Source organism: Micropterus salmoides, unplaced genomic scaffold, assembly GCF_014851395.1.
Source record: "Micropterus salmoides isolate LMB-PRFRI ecotype aquatic unplaced genomic scaffold, ASM1485139v1 Ms_hic_scaffold_15, whole genome shotgun sequence".
In the NCBI taxonomy this organism is placed as follows: domain Eukaryota; kingdom Metazoa; phylum Chordata; class Actinopteri; order Centrarchiformes; family Centrarchidae; genus Micropterus; species Micropterus salmoides.
The window spans coordinates 24104635-24123704 of record NW_024040596.1 but is presented as its reverse complement, the minus strand read 5'-3'; the positions used below and the strand labels follow the sequence as shown (position 1 = coordinate 24123704).

Below are 19070 nucleotides of genomic sequence, written 5' to 3'. Positions count from 1 at the left end.
TAAATTAGATACTATGTTTTCATTTAAATGTCAACTTTTATTGGAATATTTTTGCTGAAGCGAACAGGACTTAAAAAAAAAAACAACACGTCTTGAGTTGGAGTAAATGTCTTCTTCTCTGGATTACATAACTCCTCTGAAGTTGCCGGGTTTAGGGTCGGTTGGGGTTGAACCCTGCCGGGTACCAGCGCAGTAATCCCACAATGCAGAGCGCATGGCGCGTCATTGGAGAGGGACGACGATGATGGCGGCGGTCGGTGCACCAGAAGTGATCACACAGCTGGAAAGCGCTGCCAAAGTTTTAATGGTGAGATATTCAGCGTTGTTTTATAGCCATGAGAAGGGCGGCACATATATCTTAACTTTGTCACGGGTGGAGTTTGGCGGTTGGGAACCCCCGCGGTTGTTTGTTTCTTCTCGGTTTTTGTTGTTGAATGTGTTCAGTTTTTAACAGAAACGATATGTGAGCGATGCGTGGCGCCTTGCCTTCCCTTGCCTGGCTCCATCCCGCAAAAATAATCCGCTCATCATCTACCCCCGTTTTCATTTTCATCCTTCCTCTCAGAAACCGCCACCACCCTAAAAAAATATCCTCCCCTCCAACCCCACGTTTGGACACTTTCCAATGTGGCTCCAGAAAGTTGAACGGTTCGTGTCGCTGTCCCTTTTCCAGCCGTTAACGTTGCATCAAGTTTTATTGCACTCATGAGACAGTTAGAGCATCCCGGTGCTGCTCGCATAAACACGCTGTTGATTCACTCGGTGTGTAGCTTTAGCTTCTTCTGTATCCCCCCCAAAACACTCATTTACATCAAGTGTTTGTCTCTGAACACCCTCCAGCCTCCGTTGGACTATATTACGCTGAATACACAAGCTAAGAGCAAGTGGCTAACCATGTGCATGTCATGAGTCTCTGTGCTGGGTGAATTTAGCTAACTAGCTGTTGCTTTCTGCCATTTTGCTTTCCCTTTGCTTTGGGGGGGTTAAACTGGACATTGTTGTCCTTTTTTAGAAGATGACACTGACTGAGATTTAGTGGCTTTATGTCAACACAAACACACGCATGGCCGGTGATTCACATTGTAGACAGCAGGTGTCTTCTGAATGTCTCGTTTTAGACATTGTGTGAATCACAATGTAACTGTATACATTTGTGTTTGTAGATTAACCAGGGGTGTAACAGTAAACATCACATTTTACTAATCAGTACATGGCTCTTGATTTAATAGAAATTGTGGATTTATGGTTAAATCAAAGTACACTGGTTAATATTATATCTGTTTCAGGTTGATTTTATTACATGATAAAGCGCTGCTTTTAAAATATGTCATCTATTATGCTGCTTTGGAGCCACTTGAAACAGCACAAAACTAAACTCTGTTCTTTCACCCAGATGTTGTACTCATACTCCTTTTTTTTTAAAGATTATGTTTGGCATTTTTGCCTTTATTGTAGAGTAAAGAGATGGATATGAAGGGGGGGGACGAGCATAAGATATAGGTCAACATGTCTAATCAGATTGTGAATTTTGTGAATTGGTTGCACGCCTCAAATGAATACTTCCAGTTTGACTTTAATCTTTTAGGTTACATAATCCTTTGTGGTAAACATCAGATTACCTATATGTGATTCCACGTACCTACACAGACATTTTGATATACAGTTGTGGACATTGTTGCCCCCTTTTAGTTTGTTGGATGAGATTCTGATCTGGCCAGTGTGCTGATATTTATCATTGATTATCTGGCATTATTTTAGGGATTGTGATCCGTAATGTGCAGATTTTAGTGCCTCGATGAAGCAGGGCCGGAACATTAAGTCGTATAGCTTTTGTACTATTCGGTGCAAGACCTTATTCAATATAAATGGTGAATTGAACAATTTATTTCAAAATTTGTTGAACATTGTGGTATACTGCTTGTGAATTGCATAGCACTGTATTAAGAGGTGTTTGTAACATCTAGTCTACCGTCACTGAAATAACACTATAAATTATATCACCTCTCTACAGTTTTGATAAAAACTATTGTAGTATTATGACATTTGTAAAGGTAGTATAATACATGAATTGTTTTGTTGTTTTTTAGAAAACATTTTTGCGGGGGGAAAAAATTCAAATTCTCTGATTCCAATGTGTATATTTTCTCGTTTGTTTCCTCATTTATGACAGTAACTGAATATGTTTGGGTTGGGGACAAAACAAGACATTTAAAGACGTCGTTTTGGGAATAATCATTAGTTCCAGCCCTATGTATTGTAATACATCAGTTACCATCAGCAACCATATTGAGTGTACATGGTGAGTAGTTGAATAGTGTGGTAAAGTAGAGTGGATTATTATAGTGAAGATCTGGATTATTAGTCCCAAAACATTAATAGATTGATTGACACTACAGGGCCGTGATCAGGCAATACATTATACTGGCACTGAATTGACTACCTCATCCTGACTTTGTGGTCAACAGATGGGGGGAGAAAAAAACATAATCATTACAAGACATTATCAATGATGAGAAAATGTTTCGACACAAAACAAAAGGGCTAAAAACTGGTTGATTTTTTTTTTTTTAACAAAGCACTGTTACCTTTTTTGTTTTGTTTTTTTAGAAATGCCAGACACACCTTCTTTGGTACAGAACCTTTTAACTTTGCTCTCTTGATAGCCGTATTCAGTCGAGAAATCATTGTACCATATTAAATTAAATTCATATTTTGAACTTGTACTTGAGTAAAATTTATCCATCAGTATCTTGATTTTTATTTTTTTATGATAGTATGACAGTATTTTAGAGTAGAGTAGGACTCAGTAGTAGCTTCTCTGTCGAGGTGGTCAGTGCACAAGAGCAGAAGGAAATACAGCAAAATATTCACCGCAATAGCACATGATATTTACCATAGAGGTTTCCCAGACTCACTTGGAACATATTGTATAATATGTTATGGGTGACTTTCTGTTGTGAGTTAAGTGTGCCTCTTGGGTAATGAAAATGTGTCCAAACTTTGACAAGTACATTCACAATTCTTTAAGTAAGTACTGTCCGTACCGTTGAATATGCAAACATGTTAATATTTACACGACAGTCTATAGGCATGGGACTTCTTAAATCTACTTGATATTAAAAGCATTAATATGGTTTATAGTTATTCCTTAATGTAATAAACAGTCATTGATTCAACTAAACAATTTAGCATTTTTAATTCAGCTCGCATTTGCAAGTTTGTTAGCAGAACAGTTGAGCAAATCTGTCTGTTTGCTTTTTGTGGTAAGCTAGGAAAACTAGTGGTGTAAAGTGTGTTTATCAGACTTAGTTGAAAACTTCTGTCTGTTGTGGTTGAAAATGATGCAGATGAGCGCAATGAGTCTGAACCAAAACCTTAAGGTTGTGGGCTTTAAAATCAAAACAGTTCGCTGAAAGACGCTTAAAATGCTTCAGTCAGAAGCTTCACAGTCCACTGTTGATTCCATTGTTAATATAAAATGAATATTTATTAGTGCCACTTGTCATCAAATATATATTTCATGTTAGTGAGATATTTTTCATTGAATTTTTTGGGCATGGCATGTTTTGCGACTGCCATCTCATCATAGTATATTATGTGTCTTGAAGTGAGTGTGTGTCTGTGTGCGCTCAGATAAACGGTCTTTCTTTACTCTGCTGCCTTCAGCCGCAGAGCTGCTTTTACTGCAATTAGGCCTGGAATGTGACTTTCCTGCTGAGCTGTATCATGGCGACACTACTCAATAAAAGTCTGTGTAACACTTTCTCACTTTTATTCATAGCGCATTTGGTGTTGTAATGCCTTTTTTGTTATTATGGAGGCTTTTCTGTTATTGACTGAATTGAACTTGACTGAACTTGTTTTTGTACTTCTTATATAAAGTATGACTACAATATTAATATCAGGGCGTGTAATAGTTCTCTTAATAGTATTTGTTTTAATGAACGTTTAGTGTACACTGTACCATCTCTAATCTTAGCGAACCACTAATGGTGCCTCCTTTCCTGGGACAAACTTGTCCAGCTGTGAGCTTGGTTGTCAGTGAATTTACAGCATGAAAATAAACGTTCTCATCTGGATTTTTGATTTGACAAAATAAGGAGTAAAAAATTATCCTTGTGGTACTGAGCAGTGTCATGTCTTGTACCTGACATGTCAGTTTTCTTTGTATTTAAAATATGATTGCTAGTAGAACATCTTCTTCTATTTCATCTTATGGCATGTTTTTCCTGCAAGAGGTATTGTGCTCAGCAACAGCATTTCATCACAGAACACCTTATATGCATTCCTGGCTGCTACAATGTTAGCAAAGACATAATGTCACATAGCTAAACCTGTGTTTCACAAATGTGGAGACCAACATTATCAAGAAAACACAAACCTTTTGTAGTGTTTTGTAGTTTGAGCTCTGTTGATATCATTAACCACAATCTACAAACATATGTACAGTGTTTTCACAGTGCACATGCACATTTCAACAATATACCTTCCATTGGCTCAACATACATTTTTCTTGGACACATAAAATAATAATCATGCTTCCGTAAGGGTATATTAGCACTGTGCTAACAAGCCCATGCTACTATTAGCATGTTAGCAGCTATATACTCGTTGACCATAACCCACCAAAAAAAAGTTTTAAAATCACAAATATATATTTGAATTAGATGTTCTGAGAAGTATGAGAACTCAATTTTGTAGACCATTGTAAAAATAAACTAAGCCTTGTCTATAAATGCTAATGTGTGTTTTTTTAATGTTATTTTTTACAGGCACCGCCGTCCATGGTCAGCACAGAACAGAGGCAGCATGCTGAACACATATTCCTCTCCTTCAGGAAATCCAAATCCCCTTTTGCCATCTGCAAGCACATCTTAGGTAACTAGTGACTTAATCGTTTAGGCTGCATAGCTTATTTTTAAGACATCATTTTATTTTAACATTTTTAATCTAATGAACCCCATACAAGTTGAATCTTTTATACGCGAAATTTGTTGCACATCAGATATCAGATAGCCTGTGGGTCCTCATCTCTAAGGCCCTGTGTCCACGTTTTTTCCTGAGGCCAACGTTTTTTTTCAGTTGATTGTAATGGGAGTGCCGCGTTTTTTACATCATGGTAAAAACACCAGCAGCATGACGAGGCGCTGAGCATCTTTTCCGCACTGGGCGATTTTTTTTTCCAATGCCGAGAGTTTAATTAGTTTTTTTAATTGAAAATTAACATACAGCACATAAGAAGAAAAGACATACAACATTTCCATCCATCGTCAACCGCTTATCCTGCGTACAGGGTCGCTGGAGCCAATCCCAGCTGACATCGGGCGCAAGGCAGGTTACACCCTGGACAGGTCGCCAGTCCATCGCAGGGCCACACATAGACAAACAACCACTCACACCAATCAACCTAGCCTGCATGTGTTTGGATGGTGGGAAGCCGGAGCACACGGAGAGAACCCACGCAGACACGGGGGAGAACATGCAAACTCCACACAGAAAGGCCGGGGCAGCCGGGGTTTGAACCCACGACCTTCTTGCTGTGAGGCAACAGTGCTAACCACCGCACCACCGTACCGCCCACATACAGCATTTCATTCTACAAAAATAATTTAACATTCATTAAGACTTTCTGATTAAAATGTCCAGGTTAAAGCACCAAGTCTGAGTAGCTATATAGTCTCCTATTAGTTTCAAACAGTTGACTAACAAGTAAAATATTATTATTTAACCAGTTTTCAAAAAATATTGACTTGTTTTTATATTATTATTCCAAATATAATATTGGTGTAGAGAGAAGTTATGTTTAAATAAGAGAGACCCGGACAAAGCATGTTCTTATGAAAGTTTAGGGATTTTGCTGATATTATAATTACATAATAAAAGAAAGTCCAGGCCACCAATCTTGGAAAAGATTGCAAATTTTCAAACCCCCACACTGAGTAGTTAATCACAGACTTTTTAACAGAGTTTTGTTTTTCCAGACAAAATTAAACAACATATTGCCAATTCTTTTGTGTCAACATCCAAAGACAAGTAAGTGAGTCTGGATATGCCTTCTGCTTTAGATAGTAATATTCTGCCTCTCATAGATAAATCCCTGAGCAGCCAATGGTTTAATTTCTTAGTTTGTTTTGTCAGTGATTGGGTTAAAATTGAATAGACTTCTTGCGTTTTGGTCTTTGGAGATCACTGCTTCCAGGTATGTTACCTGATCCATCACAGGGATATTGCATGTAGAAGAGACACTACATTCTTTAATTGAGTGTAGTTTCGATGTGCCTCCTTGCAGAGTTATTTCCTCGCCCGCAAAATCTCATGGACCCACGTACGGCGAGTCGGTCCCCTCACTACATGTTTCAGCCTTCTATTCTTGCAGAGCAAGGGCCAGTGCAAGTAGGCCTAGGGCTACTGTAGACAACTTTGTGGTGACATTTTGACATTCAGTAAAATTAGGTAGCCTACTTGCAGCACATCACCTCCACGGATATTATGTATAATAGTAACCAAAGCATCTCAGCCAAAAAAAATGCTGCGCCTCCAAAGCGCTCCCAGCTAGGCGTTTTCTGCTGGTCATTTTAACCTTCAAGAAAGTAGAATATTATTGTAGGGCTGCGTTAGTTTTAGCTAGGTGTATCCAATAAACTGGACACTAAGTGTATGTTATCAGTTGCTGCTTTCATTTTAATGTAAAGCATGTTACGTTTATTTGTAATGAAATGTGCTATATAAATAAAATTGCCTTAAAACTGTAATTTAACAACTAATAACTCAAGAAATAGAGCATTTATATTGCCACATCTTATTAAGCAATAATCTATCACAAATCATAAAACTTAACTATGGGTGGAAATTTTGAATTTTGTTTAAGGTTTTGATATTTACTGTATACAGGCACAATTTAATGTCCCTAAATTGAGCACTTTATTCCACTGTTGTACAACCGGAGTCAGCAATACTCAGTATATTATTTTTTTTAGTCTTGTATCTAATCTATGCCTGTCTTTATGTATGTTTTGCTGCAGAACCAATTGCCCCACGGGACAAAAAGTTTTAAAGTACAAAATAAAAATATCCCCATGCCATCTGAAATGGCATACTATCAGAAACCATCAATCAGCAAGTATTTTTTATGATAACTAGGACAGCACCTTATATTTAGATGGCTAGTGGACATAATTTCCATCCTTAGACTGTAAACGCAGGTTTTTTAGGAAAGTGTGATAATTGCAAAGCATGTAAATGCATTTATTGTGCTAAAACATCAATCTGGGCTTTCAAACGCATTGTAACTAACTTGTATTTACATGTTTGTGCAAGTAAATGTACTGACTCAAAAGGAGAACATCAGTTCATTTTAACAATCCATTTCTCCTAATCTTTCTCCTTCCTTATTTCTCTTCTCTCGCACCTCCTTTTCCCATCTCCAGAGACCAGTAAGGTGGACTATGTGCTGTTTCAGGCAGCCACAGCCATCATGGAGGCAGTGGTGCGGGAATGGATCCTGCTGGAAAAGACCAGCATCGAGTCGCTTCGGGCATTCCTCCTCACCTACGTTTTACAGAGACCCAAGTAAGAAAGAAGGAAAGAGGCATAATAAATTTGTTTGTGTGTCTTACAGGAGTGGAAGAACATCAATAGACCTCACCTCCTCTTACATAAGTCTAAAGCACAGAAAAATGTACAGCTAATTCAAGAGCCATTAATATTCATCAGCTAGCCTTTCAAATATCACAGATATAGGATGGTCTTTTTGATGAGCTAGATTAAATAATATACCTATAAATCTGGGTGGCATCACACCAAAAGCAGCAGTTCATTTGTTTGGTTGATTGTTTGTGCAAGTAGGTTTTATGGCATTTGAAATTGGGTTTCTAACTCAACAAGACTCAAGAAATGTTTTGCATCTTATCTTTTATACGCGAAATTTGTTGCACATCAGATATCAGATAGCCTGTGGGTCCTCATACATGGGAAGTCTAGGCTGATGCTCATAAATAGCTGTTTTTCAGGTGTCCTGGGGTATAATCAGAAGAGAAAAAGAGTACATACTTATTCTCTGCCAATTTCTCTGACCTGGTGCAGCGAAGTTAAAACTCTATTCAACAAACAAGCTAAAAGGATTCCTATTTACTTTTGTTTGATTAGACAGTGTTATTTAAAAAAACAAAACAAAAAGGCAATCTTCCATGTGATACAAGCCAAAGGAAATAAGCTGCAGCTGTGTTTGAACCCTCAGCATCTTTCTTTCACTTTGTTTTTCTTCGTATTCTCAACCCCTGCGGACGGTCAGTGTCCGTTCACCTCATATCTGTCGCACTTACTGTCAGTTTCTTCCTGTTTCCTCCAGTCTCCAGAAGTATGTCCGAGAGCAGATCCTGCTGGCTGTGGCGGTCATCGTGAAGAGGGGCTCTCTAGACAAAAGCATCAACTGCAAAAGCATCTTTCACGAGGTCGGACAGCTCATCAGCAGCGGGAACCCCACAGTGGTGAGAAAGACATACAGATGTATCAGTACATAATGTGTTGTAAACCATTTATGTTCCCCTTTTTTGTTTTTGCCCACGTGCAAGACACATTAGATCACCAAAATATCTTCCACAATGTCAAAGCCCAGCGCTTCAGTATAGATGCCTGTTAAATTGAGATGAAAAGGCAACTTGGTCCATATGCCGTAGTTTCTTCTTGTGTTTTGACTACACAAAGACTGTCAGGATCAAATTATAAATTAGTAAATAAGTATATGTTGGTGACTTTTAGGCAGCTTTATAAAATGTGACTTAAAATCAAAATGAGGTAAATAAAGAAGTAAATAAAGGTTTCCCTTTTTTGTTTAATTTCCAACCTTGTAAAAACCTAAGCAAGGTCTCAGGAAAACCTCATCGACTAACACAAACACAGCTCTACCCCCGAACTATCTTGTACAAACACTATGTTGTCCATCATCAGTGTTCTCCGCTGTTTCAAACGCCACATGTGCAAGTTTAGATTCAAATAGACGAAGAGTGATACAAATAATAAAGTTTGACAGTTTAATTGGTTCACCTTTTTTGTGCCTCTCACAGTAAATTGTGTCTATAAATAATACGAGCCCTACTCCTGTCTATAATAAATTATGTTCTTATAGTCAAAGAATACATTAACAGACACAACAGTTACCCAAAACACAGTTGCAGAATGGTTGAACTTGTTGAGTGTATTTCACTCACATTTAACTGGGTTAAAGCTTTGATCATATTTATTTTATCTGTGACTTGATGGACCACATTTGCGCCCTGGTTACAGACATTCTGCATGGGATCTGGCTCAGATTACACAGAGCTCAGTCTGAAAATAAAAAAATGGCACAAAGGCCGTACTGGGAAAGAAGCTCCAGGCGCATTCCTGTGGTTAGACAAAAGTATTATATCAAGTGCCTGTTTTTGTTGTTCATGTACTCAAAACCTTTTTGTCTATATGTTTTTGGTGTTTGGTGCTGTGAACTGCTTGGGTGACCTTATGGGGGGAAAAAGATGAAGCCAAAGTTTTTTAAATTAAGACTATGTACATACAGGCAAAATATTTGTGTCACATTTGGGGGGGGGGTATTGGCATGACTCAATCCTCAGTGCTCATTGGTTTTATAAAACGAACTGGGCATCTCCTCTTAATCCAATAGGTGGCACTATTTCATTTGTTTCCCTCACCAAACAAGAGAAGGGCATCTATGTGGTGGAGGGATGAAAGTGCTTTTTAAATTATAGACCACAGCTGGTGATTTCTGTCTTTTTTTTCTTTTTCTTTTTTTGGTTGTACAAACCCAGACAGGACAAAGTGATCAGTTAAGCCACCTAATGTAGTGTTTGTTTGGGCTGAAGTCCCACAACTATTGTTCTCCTAAACTAAATTCGTCATTCCTCAGTCTTCAGAATCTGGAACACAGAGGGCAAAGTCATTTTACAATTAGAGACTATGGAAAAAGATTCCCTTCTGAAATATTATGCATTCATTCAAAACAAAAGTCCTAATATTCAGCACTTGTTTGTGAGTGAGTGAATTAGCTGCTTGGGAGGGATGCCCTTTTAATCACCAGATTTTGGCAAATTTTGATCTGGTGTCCACTGCCTGATGTTAAAAGGAACTGATACTTAAATAATTAGTGGATTGATTAATTAATTAATCTAATTAAAGTAAAGGTAATTAATCAATCATTGAGTGATTTATCAACCAAAAAATGCCAAATGTTTGCTGGTTCGAGTTTCACAATGTGAAGATTTGCTGCTTTCCACAGCTTTATATAATTGTAAATGGAAAATCTTTGGGTTTTCGACTGTTGGTTGGCAAGCAATTTGAGGATATCACCTTGGGCTAAAGACAATCGCTGGCCGTTTTGTATTTTATGCCATATTAAAAAATAATAAAGGGATTCATCTGTACTGAAATAATCAGTATTTACAGGTCAAAGGCACAAATTAAATAGATTGTGAGTACAAATTAAATTACTGTTCTTTGATGATTTCAATAAACGCTGTCTCTGAGAATTATACTAATTAATAATAATTTGTCCTGTAATACCCAACATGTGTGTTCCTTACCACTGATCATTTATCCATAAGTTGTGAAAAGAGTTGTAATTTTTCCGACTAGTAGATGCATGTTCATTAGAACAGAGCCATTTGTATATTACATACCAACAGTATACGGTTCATAATAATTCTAGTATACTTTTGTAGTTCGTGAAATTCAATATACCTTACTATTTTGTACAGGACATTATGCAGTATGTGTGCTCACAGAAATCAATTTCACTGTGACTGTGAGGCATCGCTGCAAAGTAATCCTCAAAATAGAGAAAGCAAACTGTTGTTCCAAAGATTTCATACTTATTTTTGTTTACTCAGATCTTCACTAAGCAGTCTCACCACCAACCACAGCTTGTTATAATGTCTTGCAGCTGTGAGCAGCTGCTCCATTTCCTTTGTGCATTGCATTGTGGAGCACTAGTGTACAACAACAGCAGACCAAGCTGCAAACAGATTTTTTTTCAGTATAGTTAATTTTGTAGTGTTTCCAATGTGCCCAACTCATATTAAAACCTTCCTTGGAATTAGTATGCAGTATGGTATTGGATTGCCACATGAAGTATAGTCAGGCTTTCTCCTTTTTGGGTCTTCACTGATGATCTATGCTCAGGTTTGGCCTCCAGTATAATTCTTTGCATAACATTTGGCCTGTATGATCTCACAACCCCCTCTGCTGCAGCAAACACTGGCCTGCTCCATCCTGACCGCTCTGCTCAGTGAGTTCTCCAGCTCCAGTAAGACCAGCAGCATCGGCCTCAGCATGGAGTTTCACGGCAGCTGCAAGCGTCTGTTCCAGGTTTGTTCCCCACCTCACCTCCTGTTCTCTGTTTTCAGCAGTAAAGTTGTAAAAGGAGGGATTGTTGTTCTTCATTCTTTTTCTCTAAACTAGTCATAGACTGTTGCTTTTCCTTTATGTATCACTATTTGTTTCTGAATTCATCCGTCTGTCTCTGTTGCTTCCATCCCTCCCTTGCTTCCAGGAAGAGGGCCTGCGTCAGATCTTTATGTTGACCATGGAGGTACTGCAGGAGTTCAGCCGCCGAGAAAACCTAAACGCCCAGATGTCGTCTGTCTTCCAGCGCTACCTGGCTCTGGCCAACCAGGTCCTCAGCTGGAACTTCCTGCCACCCAATCATATCCTTTCTTTGTGACTGATGGGGATTATTACACCTGGAAAGGTCAGGATAGTATATTTGATTATTTATAGATCTTGACACATGATTGGATAAAAAGTCTGCAAAAATATGGCAAAGAAAAACAGTTTAGTCCCAGTTAGCTATATAACTACACATTAAGTGCAGCTTTTGTCATGGCCATTTCAAATGTTGGAATATACCGTAAAACTTCAAGTTGTATAAAACAGGATGTATAAAACCTCTTAAACCCCACAGGTTCGCCTGCTCGTAGATCGTTAATACATATATTAACGGATTATCAACATGTCAGTATGGACATGCTACACATTGTTAGATCGGTTAGATTCTCTACAATTCAATCGTTCAGTTAATTTAATGGAAACAACAAGACCCAAAGTAATTCTTATAGATTTACCAGTGAAACCGCATGTACAAGAGATGTAAAGAAAAAGAAAAAGTCCCGACTCCCTTTTACCTTTGAAGCACTCGTTAAGTCCAAATGTGTCCGTTCCTTGATTATTTATATTCCTTTAGTGTGTAAGGGTCCACCCATCAAAAGAATCAAAAAATCTTTTCATAAAAATGAATCCAAGCTATGAATCCTGTCATGTGAAGTCCATTGCTCTCTGTCTGCTAACTTCTGCCACACTTCTCTCATCCTGCACCCTGTTGTTGTTTTCGTTAAGTTGCTGCCTTCAAAATATTTTTTATACAAGTAATATTCTGTTTGAAATATATAAACTGTTTCATAGTAGCCTATTTCAGTTTTGTGCAGAGGAATTAAAGGCCTGTCCCAAATAAAGGCAGGGTCAATTGAGTTATTTTAGCAAATAAAAGGCTGGGCTTTTAAGTTTTATGGTATTTTATTATGAAAAACTGTAATTTTATAGAGTAATTATGCCTAGTGGGGCACAGAATAACATCTTAAAATCAGACAGTCCCACTGGCTTTATGTTTGTAGTTTTAGCCAACACTTTTATTGGTTTGAGATTTCAGCAATTTAATTGCTGAAATCTGGCACCATGACATTGCTGCACTCAATTTTCCAACAAAAGTCAGTTGTGTCTGCAACAAAAGCAGTCAGATGATCAGGTTAGTTTAAGCATTTTACCCAAACATATTATCTAATGTATTTGGAGGTTAATACAAGGTGAACATTGAAATGATTAAGTTCAGCGTCTGTGGTATTAATTTTTTCAGAGTTACTTAACTGTTTGACTTTGACTTAACCTATTCCAAAAAGTCAAAGTGTAATGAAGAATTATAGCAAACCTCGTCCTTACAATGTAATTTAGCATTTGTATTGCTTTACGCTATTGGACCTAATGAAAGCACGCTAGCTTGTAAAGCATCTCCCAGTGTTGTGAAAAGGTTTGTGAAGGAAATTGAAACTGGGTATCTAGAGGCAGAAAGAGAAGATGGTTGTCTTTAGTTTTGAAAAAGTGACAGAACTGACGGTTTCAGGTTAAGAGAACAGGCTCATGTTTGGCTTAGAAATGTCCTGTAATTATCCTTATTGTAGTACCCTGTGTTTGTCCACTTGTAATATACTTATTTGGCCAAATATATATAAGTTGGGTTTTTTTGTGTACATGAGTATGGATTGTCTCCATAATGGCTAATGCTGTGTGTGCACGTGTGTGTATCTGGCCCTACAAATATGTGATACCCAGGAATTTATATCTGTCCATTAGTTTTGCTTTGTAGTTCGTCTCTTGTGCACACATCCATGTTATCTTAGCAGTTGGCCACATTGTGGAGTGAACTTAGACACTAAGTGTGTTGTGTTAAGTGTGTGTGTGTACACTCGCACGGCTGGGCTCATTACAGCCTAAATCCCAACCAGCCTGGCATCTCTCTGCCTGTCTGAGGGGATCTGGAGTGGCGCTTTGCTGCCAGCCAGGGCCATGTATCACTTTCAAAGAGGTGTCTGTATGTCCATCTCTGTATCATTCCAGCAGCCCACCAACCCCGCCTTGGCTTGTTGAGGCTCCCCTTGGTATGCCTGGCACGCTCGGCTTCGATATGTGTGTGCTCTCAAAGACACACTTTTAAGTCGTGTGTGTGTGTGTGTGTGTGTGTGTGTGTGTGTACATTAGCTGTTGCAGTCAATTTCACTTTGTATTGGGCTACCAGAGCTACTGGTACATGCAAGGGGGACTTTCTGGTTGATTAAGTGGCATGATTTATATATACAGTGATCGTGAGAGATTTTGCAGCACCATTTATGCTACACCAATATGATTCTCACCTTAACATGTCAGGTCACCATTTTGGGCAACTAAAACTAAATGAGCAGGACTGGATTTGGCTTTTTGCATTTGTATGATGAAGTACGTGGGTATTTATTTCAGATGGTTTTGCGAAAACCAGACTTTACCTTAGGGTAATTTTTTAGATCTATAAATGGCTTTTCAGTTGAATTCCCAGAACATTTACTATACTACTAATTTACTATACCTCAATATCTAAAGTTACATATAATATGATAGAAAGTTTTGTCAACATCACCAACCCCTTACTGCAATGAGTGTGAAGCAAAGATGGCTGGATAATAACAAATGAAATGAGGTTTCCCCAACGTACTAGTGGTATGCAAACACAGCTGTAGTTATCTATTTTCTTGATGTGGAGTTGTCACAGATGTTGAATGGACTATCTCGGGCCATAGAAATAGAAATTCTCTGTGCATGATGTGAGTGTATGTAAAGCCTGCAAGTGTGTGGGCTGTTGTTGAAAAGGAGAAGAGATTGATGAAGACCGCTGGGAGGCCTGAATGAGTGTGGCCGCCTGTCTGCAAGTGTTACAACACGCCTGTGCGATGCTTACGTATGCCAGAATGGGTTTCAGAGGGCCTCTCCTTAATTGCGTGGCTGACAGCCGCCGTACACACGAATACATGCACTTGCACACTTCTCAACCAGCTCAAAGACCCTTTTTTAAAAAGCGAGCCGAGCGGCATGCATGTTATCTGTCCTCGCCTCCGTCTCAACCCAGGCCCCACGGCTCTGGTGTCATCTGGTGGAGGCACGCTCTCCGGCCGTCGGTACGACACTGTGTCAGTCCACACTGGACTTGACTCTGCCGCAGGGTCACGGTCGGGCCTTGAGACCGCGGCAGCAGTCAGGTGCTGTAAATGTCTGTCCGAGCTGACAGATAGATCGCCCTCCATCCCTGTTGCTAGATCATCTTTATGTTGTTTAGATGTATTTGGTAGGTGAGGGAATTCATCTCTGTTAATTGTGTTACTATAATAGCCAGTGGTGCTTTGTTCTTTAGCAAGTTCACATTTTGTTGTCTCTCATCTGTTCCTTTCTTCACTGGAGGACAGTGTTTAGATTTCATGGTATATCAGCTCACTAAAATTCAAGTTGTTTCAAATTAAAGCATGGCCGTCTTTTCCATTGAGCACTGTTGTCTCAATTTATGTCTGTTTCTTTGTCAGAAGAGAAGAAGAAGGAAACCTCTTGCTTTTTTAATTCTTATTTTTAGTGAGGCGTAATAAAAGTGGCATTAAGTTCTCTGAGTAACAATAACCCCCAGCAGCCTTATTAGGAGTTATTCTTGGGCTGAAGAGACGACTGTCAGCCTAGCACTTGCCTCAGCCCGGCTCAGTATTCTCATTAGCTGTTCAGAGGTCAATATATAGGTATGTTAGCTCTCTGGTTAAGGTTAGGATTTGGAGAGTGTAAGCTGATGCTGGATGTTTGACTTGGCCCTGACCTGTATGGAGAATCTTCAACTGCCACTGCCTACACACAAGTGGAAGGGTATATACAGATGGATAATATACTGATGGACGTTCAGTGACGGCATGTATTTTCTTTGTGTGACATAGTAGATACTTTCTATTCTTTAACAACTTGCAATGCTCCCTTTAAAATATTTTTCTTTATTACATTTTGAAAGAGTACAGCATTTCGAGGTCAAATCGGCTCTTTAGAAATGATCTACAATTCTTTTGGACATGAATGTGACGATGTGCGACAGACTGCTGAAATGTAAAGTAGGTCTTTGACATTTAAGTAATGTTCACTTTCTGCTGTGTTTCGGCAGCGATTCAATTGGTATCAGTTCATTAAAGGTTTTTTCATTCATGGCTCTGAACATTGCTGACCTCTGTTTCACAGGAGATGGTGCATATTACGCTTCTAATTTAACTTAAATGCACCAAAGAAGACCAAAGAGTTGGTGTGAGCAGCGGTGTGAGCAGCGACAGCCATTATGGAGCATTTTGCAACAACAAAAAAAAGACAGAAATCAAAGCTTGAAACTTTAGATTATCATTTTAAATAAAGGTAGTAAAATATTGATTTTACTTGCAAAGGGGCCTAATTTACCTTCTTACAACTTATCAAAATAAAAAGCAGGCAGGCTGTTAATTAATAATCCAACTCACATCCAATAACCTGAGGTTTAAATTGCTGTCTTTATCCACAACTTATCGCTTTCTAATCTCAAAGAAACAAGTTGGCATCGAGCACAGTGGCATGATTGATATAATATTGGTTTAATTCAGTAGTGGGAGAATTAATGACAACTGCTGTCTAAACAGATAGGGGGCCAAACAGTAGAAGGAAATAGGAAAGGGAGGGGTTGGGTCATTGAGGAGGTATTCCTGGACTGTTATTTCACATGGCGAGGCTGCAGGGAAGACTTAAGGCAGGATATATCACTTAAACCCTACCACGCGCCTTAGCATAACGCTGTGCTCTTCGCACGGCTGCTGGCAGACACTCAGCCAGTCTTCCTGTGCAGCGGGTCCATCCTCAGTCAGGATCAACCATAATGAATGGAGGATACAGGAGAAGCTTGCTAATCCACAACCCTCATAGACAATGGTCGCTCAGGCCGGCAAAATGTTCAGATTGCTGAGATTGTCTATTTAAAGTGGTCATGAAAATACTATCAATTTGAACTGTAAAGTGCTTTGTACAGTGTCTGCAAATTGCTGATGAAAGAGGAGTTGGGTATGTGAAATGTGAATTCCGATTTCATTTGTTGTAGACAGGCGTAATAAACTTAATACCAGGGATGTTGCGCAATTTAGCCCATTTATTGCAGATCACAAACACTTTGCGTTAGTTAACCATTTTCAAACCAGAAGGTTTTTTTTACTGTTGTGGGAATCTCCTTTGTTTTAAACAACACTGATATAAAATAAAATGAACAGCTGCCTAGAAAGATAGGAGCAATACATGAATACATTTAAAACTGTATATTGCATTTGGAAATGGTCTTATACAATACAATGCAGATAAGGAGTTAAAACATGCAAAAAACACTGATTCTTTTTAGTCCCTGCTGAAGCTCCACAGGTGGCAGTGTCACTCTGTCGGTTGTTCGTTCCAGACTGAAGTATCAGAAAAACTATTTGATGGCCTGCCATTACATTTTTTTTTTTTTCTGAGATTCAGTGTTCCCAGAGGATGACTTCCTGCTGATGTTGGTGATCCCTGACTTTTTCTCTAGTGCCACCATGTGGTGGACATCTTGAGTTTTTGGTGAAAAATCTTGACGAATATTTAATAGATTGCCATGAAATTTTGTTCATACTGTATATCCATGTACAAGGACGGTTAAAATCAAGGGCAACTGGACGTGCTTGAAGATTGAAGTTGCCCTTGATTTTAACCTATGGTCCATTCATGGTGAAGCTGAGGAAACTACTAACAACTTGGGAAATCCCTTGACTTTTCATCTAGCACCATCACCAGGCTATCCAGTGAAATATCTTAACATTTACTTGATGGATTGGCATGGAATTTAGTACAGACATTCATGCCTCTCTCAAGACGAATTGTGATAAGAATTGGTGGTGAGCCTCCAACTTTCCGTAAAGCCCCATAATCAAGTCAAAATTTTAATTTGTTCAATCGTTCAGTTTATGAAAAATAGCTGTAAAACAAATAACATTCCCATCAGCCTCAGCTGCACTTTGTGTTTAGTGCTAATTAGCAAATGTTAGCATGCTAACAGGCTAAACTAAGATGGTGAACATGGTAAGCATTACTCCTGTTAAACATCAGCATGTTAGCATTGTTATTGTGTGTGTCTTAGCATGGTGATGTTAGCTTTTAGCTCGAAGCACCCTTGTTATTATAAGGTTTCTGACAAAGGGACACAAATCAAATATGTGAGGGCGTTGACCAAGTTGTCTGTAAATTTCACTGGAGTTTAATTAATAGCTAGTCCATTTTTGTTAGCATGTGGTAACAAAATGAACAAACCCACAAAGATGACACAATTAAAATGTTGGCGTTGACACATTTTGTTGTTTGGTTTTGTGGTCCACATAATTCAGCCTCTCTTACAAAATTCAGAAAGGGCTCAGCCCACATTTTCTGTTTTGTAGTCATGTGGTTAGTTTATGCTTAGCATTGCACGCTGAATTACAGCCCATGAAGGAAAGACTGACGGACTTTTATTGCAACTATGTTCCATCATGCTTTGAAGTGGAGAGCTGTGCATTGACGCAGACTACCTGGGCTAAGGTTCACATACAAAGCCATAAATAGTGGACGGCCAGGTGTCTGTCACTGAAGATGTGAAGCCGAAAAAAGTCGGCTTACTTTTTACACATTAAACAGAATAAGGGCAGGAAATTAAGTTTGAAATGCTGGTTGTTTCTCTGCCAAAGTAACTGGTGTATCAGACAAACCTACCATCAGCAGTTTTATTGCCGTTTGACTGGTGGCTGGTCTTAATTAAGATATTACAATGTGTGTTTATGTGTCTGTCTGGCTGCATATTTGGCAACTGAATGTGAGAACTAAGGGTGTGTGAATCTTTTCACTTGTGTTTAATTTATACTCTTGTGGTCGGTGGTTTGCTTTGGCTGTGTATTATGTCAGTTGAATGTGTTTGTGTGTGCCTATATGTCTGTTTATCTGTCAGTCCCTCTTATCTTTCCAGTGGAAAATTGACGTGTCACATTAGTTATTCTTGAGCCTGCTGGAAGGGTTGAGATAGTAGCAGGTGATGTCTTTTAAAAACCCACCAAACCACAGCCACATGTCCTAGTCACTCTGCGCACATTACTCATCCTGGAGGCATGTGCACACACACACGCACGCACACGCGCACGCAGTCCATCTTTTTTCTTTTTTGTGTGGATAGCATGGTTGAAGTTGTAAATTCACTTGTCAACTCGGCAAGTAGATTTTCCTCAGAATTCAAGAGCTTGCACTTACACTGAGTGAACACTTAACAATCAGGTATTCTTATTCTGATATTCTTATATTCAGCTCTTAATTCAAAATATTCTTATCAGTGTTAATGAAATTTGCAGGGATCCTGTTTTCTCCGTTATTTAGAGAGTTTCTATATTTTTGCTGTCACAACCTGTCGGTCCCATTTTATGTCTCTGTCCGGC

General features: G+C 38.8%; 1 protein-coding gene across 1 annotated transcript in view; it reads left to right on the top strand.

Annotated features, from left to right (window-relative positions):
• Nucleotides 1–214: 214 nt before the first annotated feature.
• The window catches only part of xpo4 (exportin 4), a 60656-nt gene continuing 41800 nt past the window's right edge, over nucleotides 215–19070 (top strand). Inside the window, exons 1-6 of the mRNA XM_038721168.1 lie at nucleotides 215–307; nucleotides 4773–4878; nucleotides 7428–7569; nucleotides 8348–8486; nucleotides 11239–11355; nucleotides 11540–11693. Coding sequence (XP_038577096.1) covers nucleotides 215–307; nucleotides 4773–4878; nucleotides 7428–7569; nucleotides 8348–8486; nucleotides 11239–11355; nucleotides 11540–11693 — 751 coding nt within the window. The remainder of the gene's footprint in view (nucleotides 308–4772; nucleotides 4879–7427; nucleotides 7570–8347; nucleotides 8487–11238; nucleotides 11356–11539; nucleotides 11694–19070) is intronic.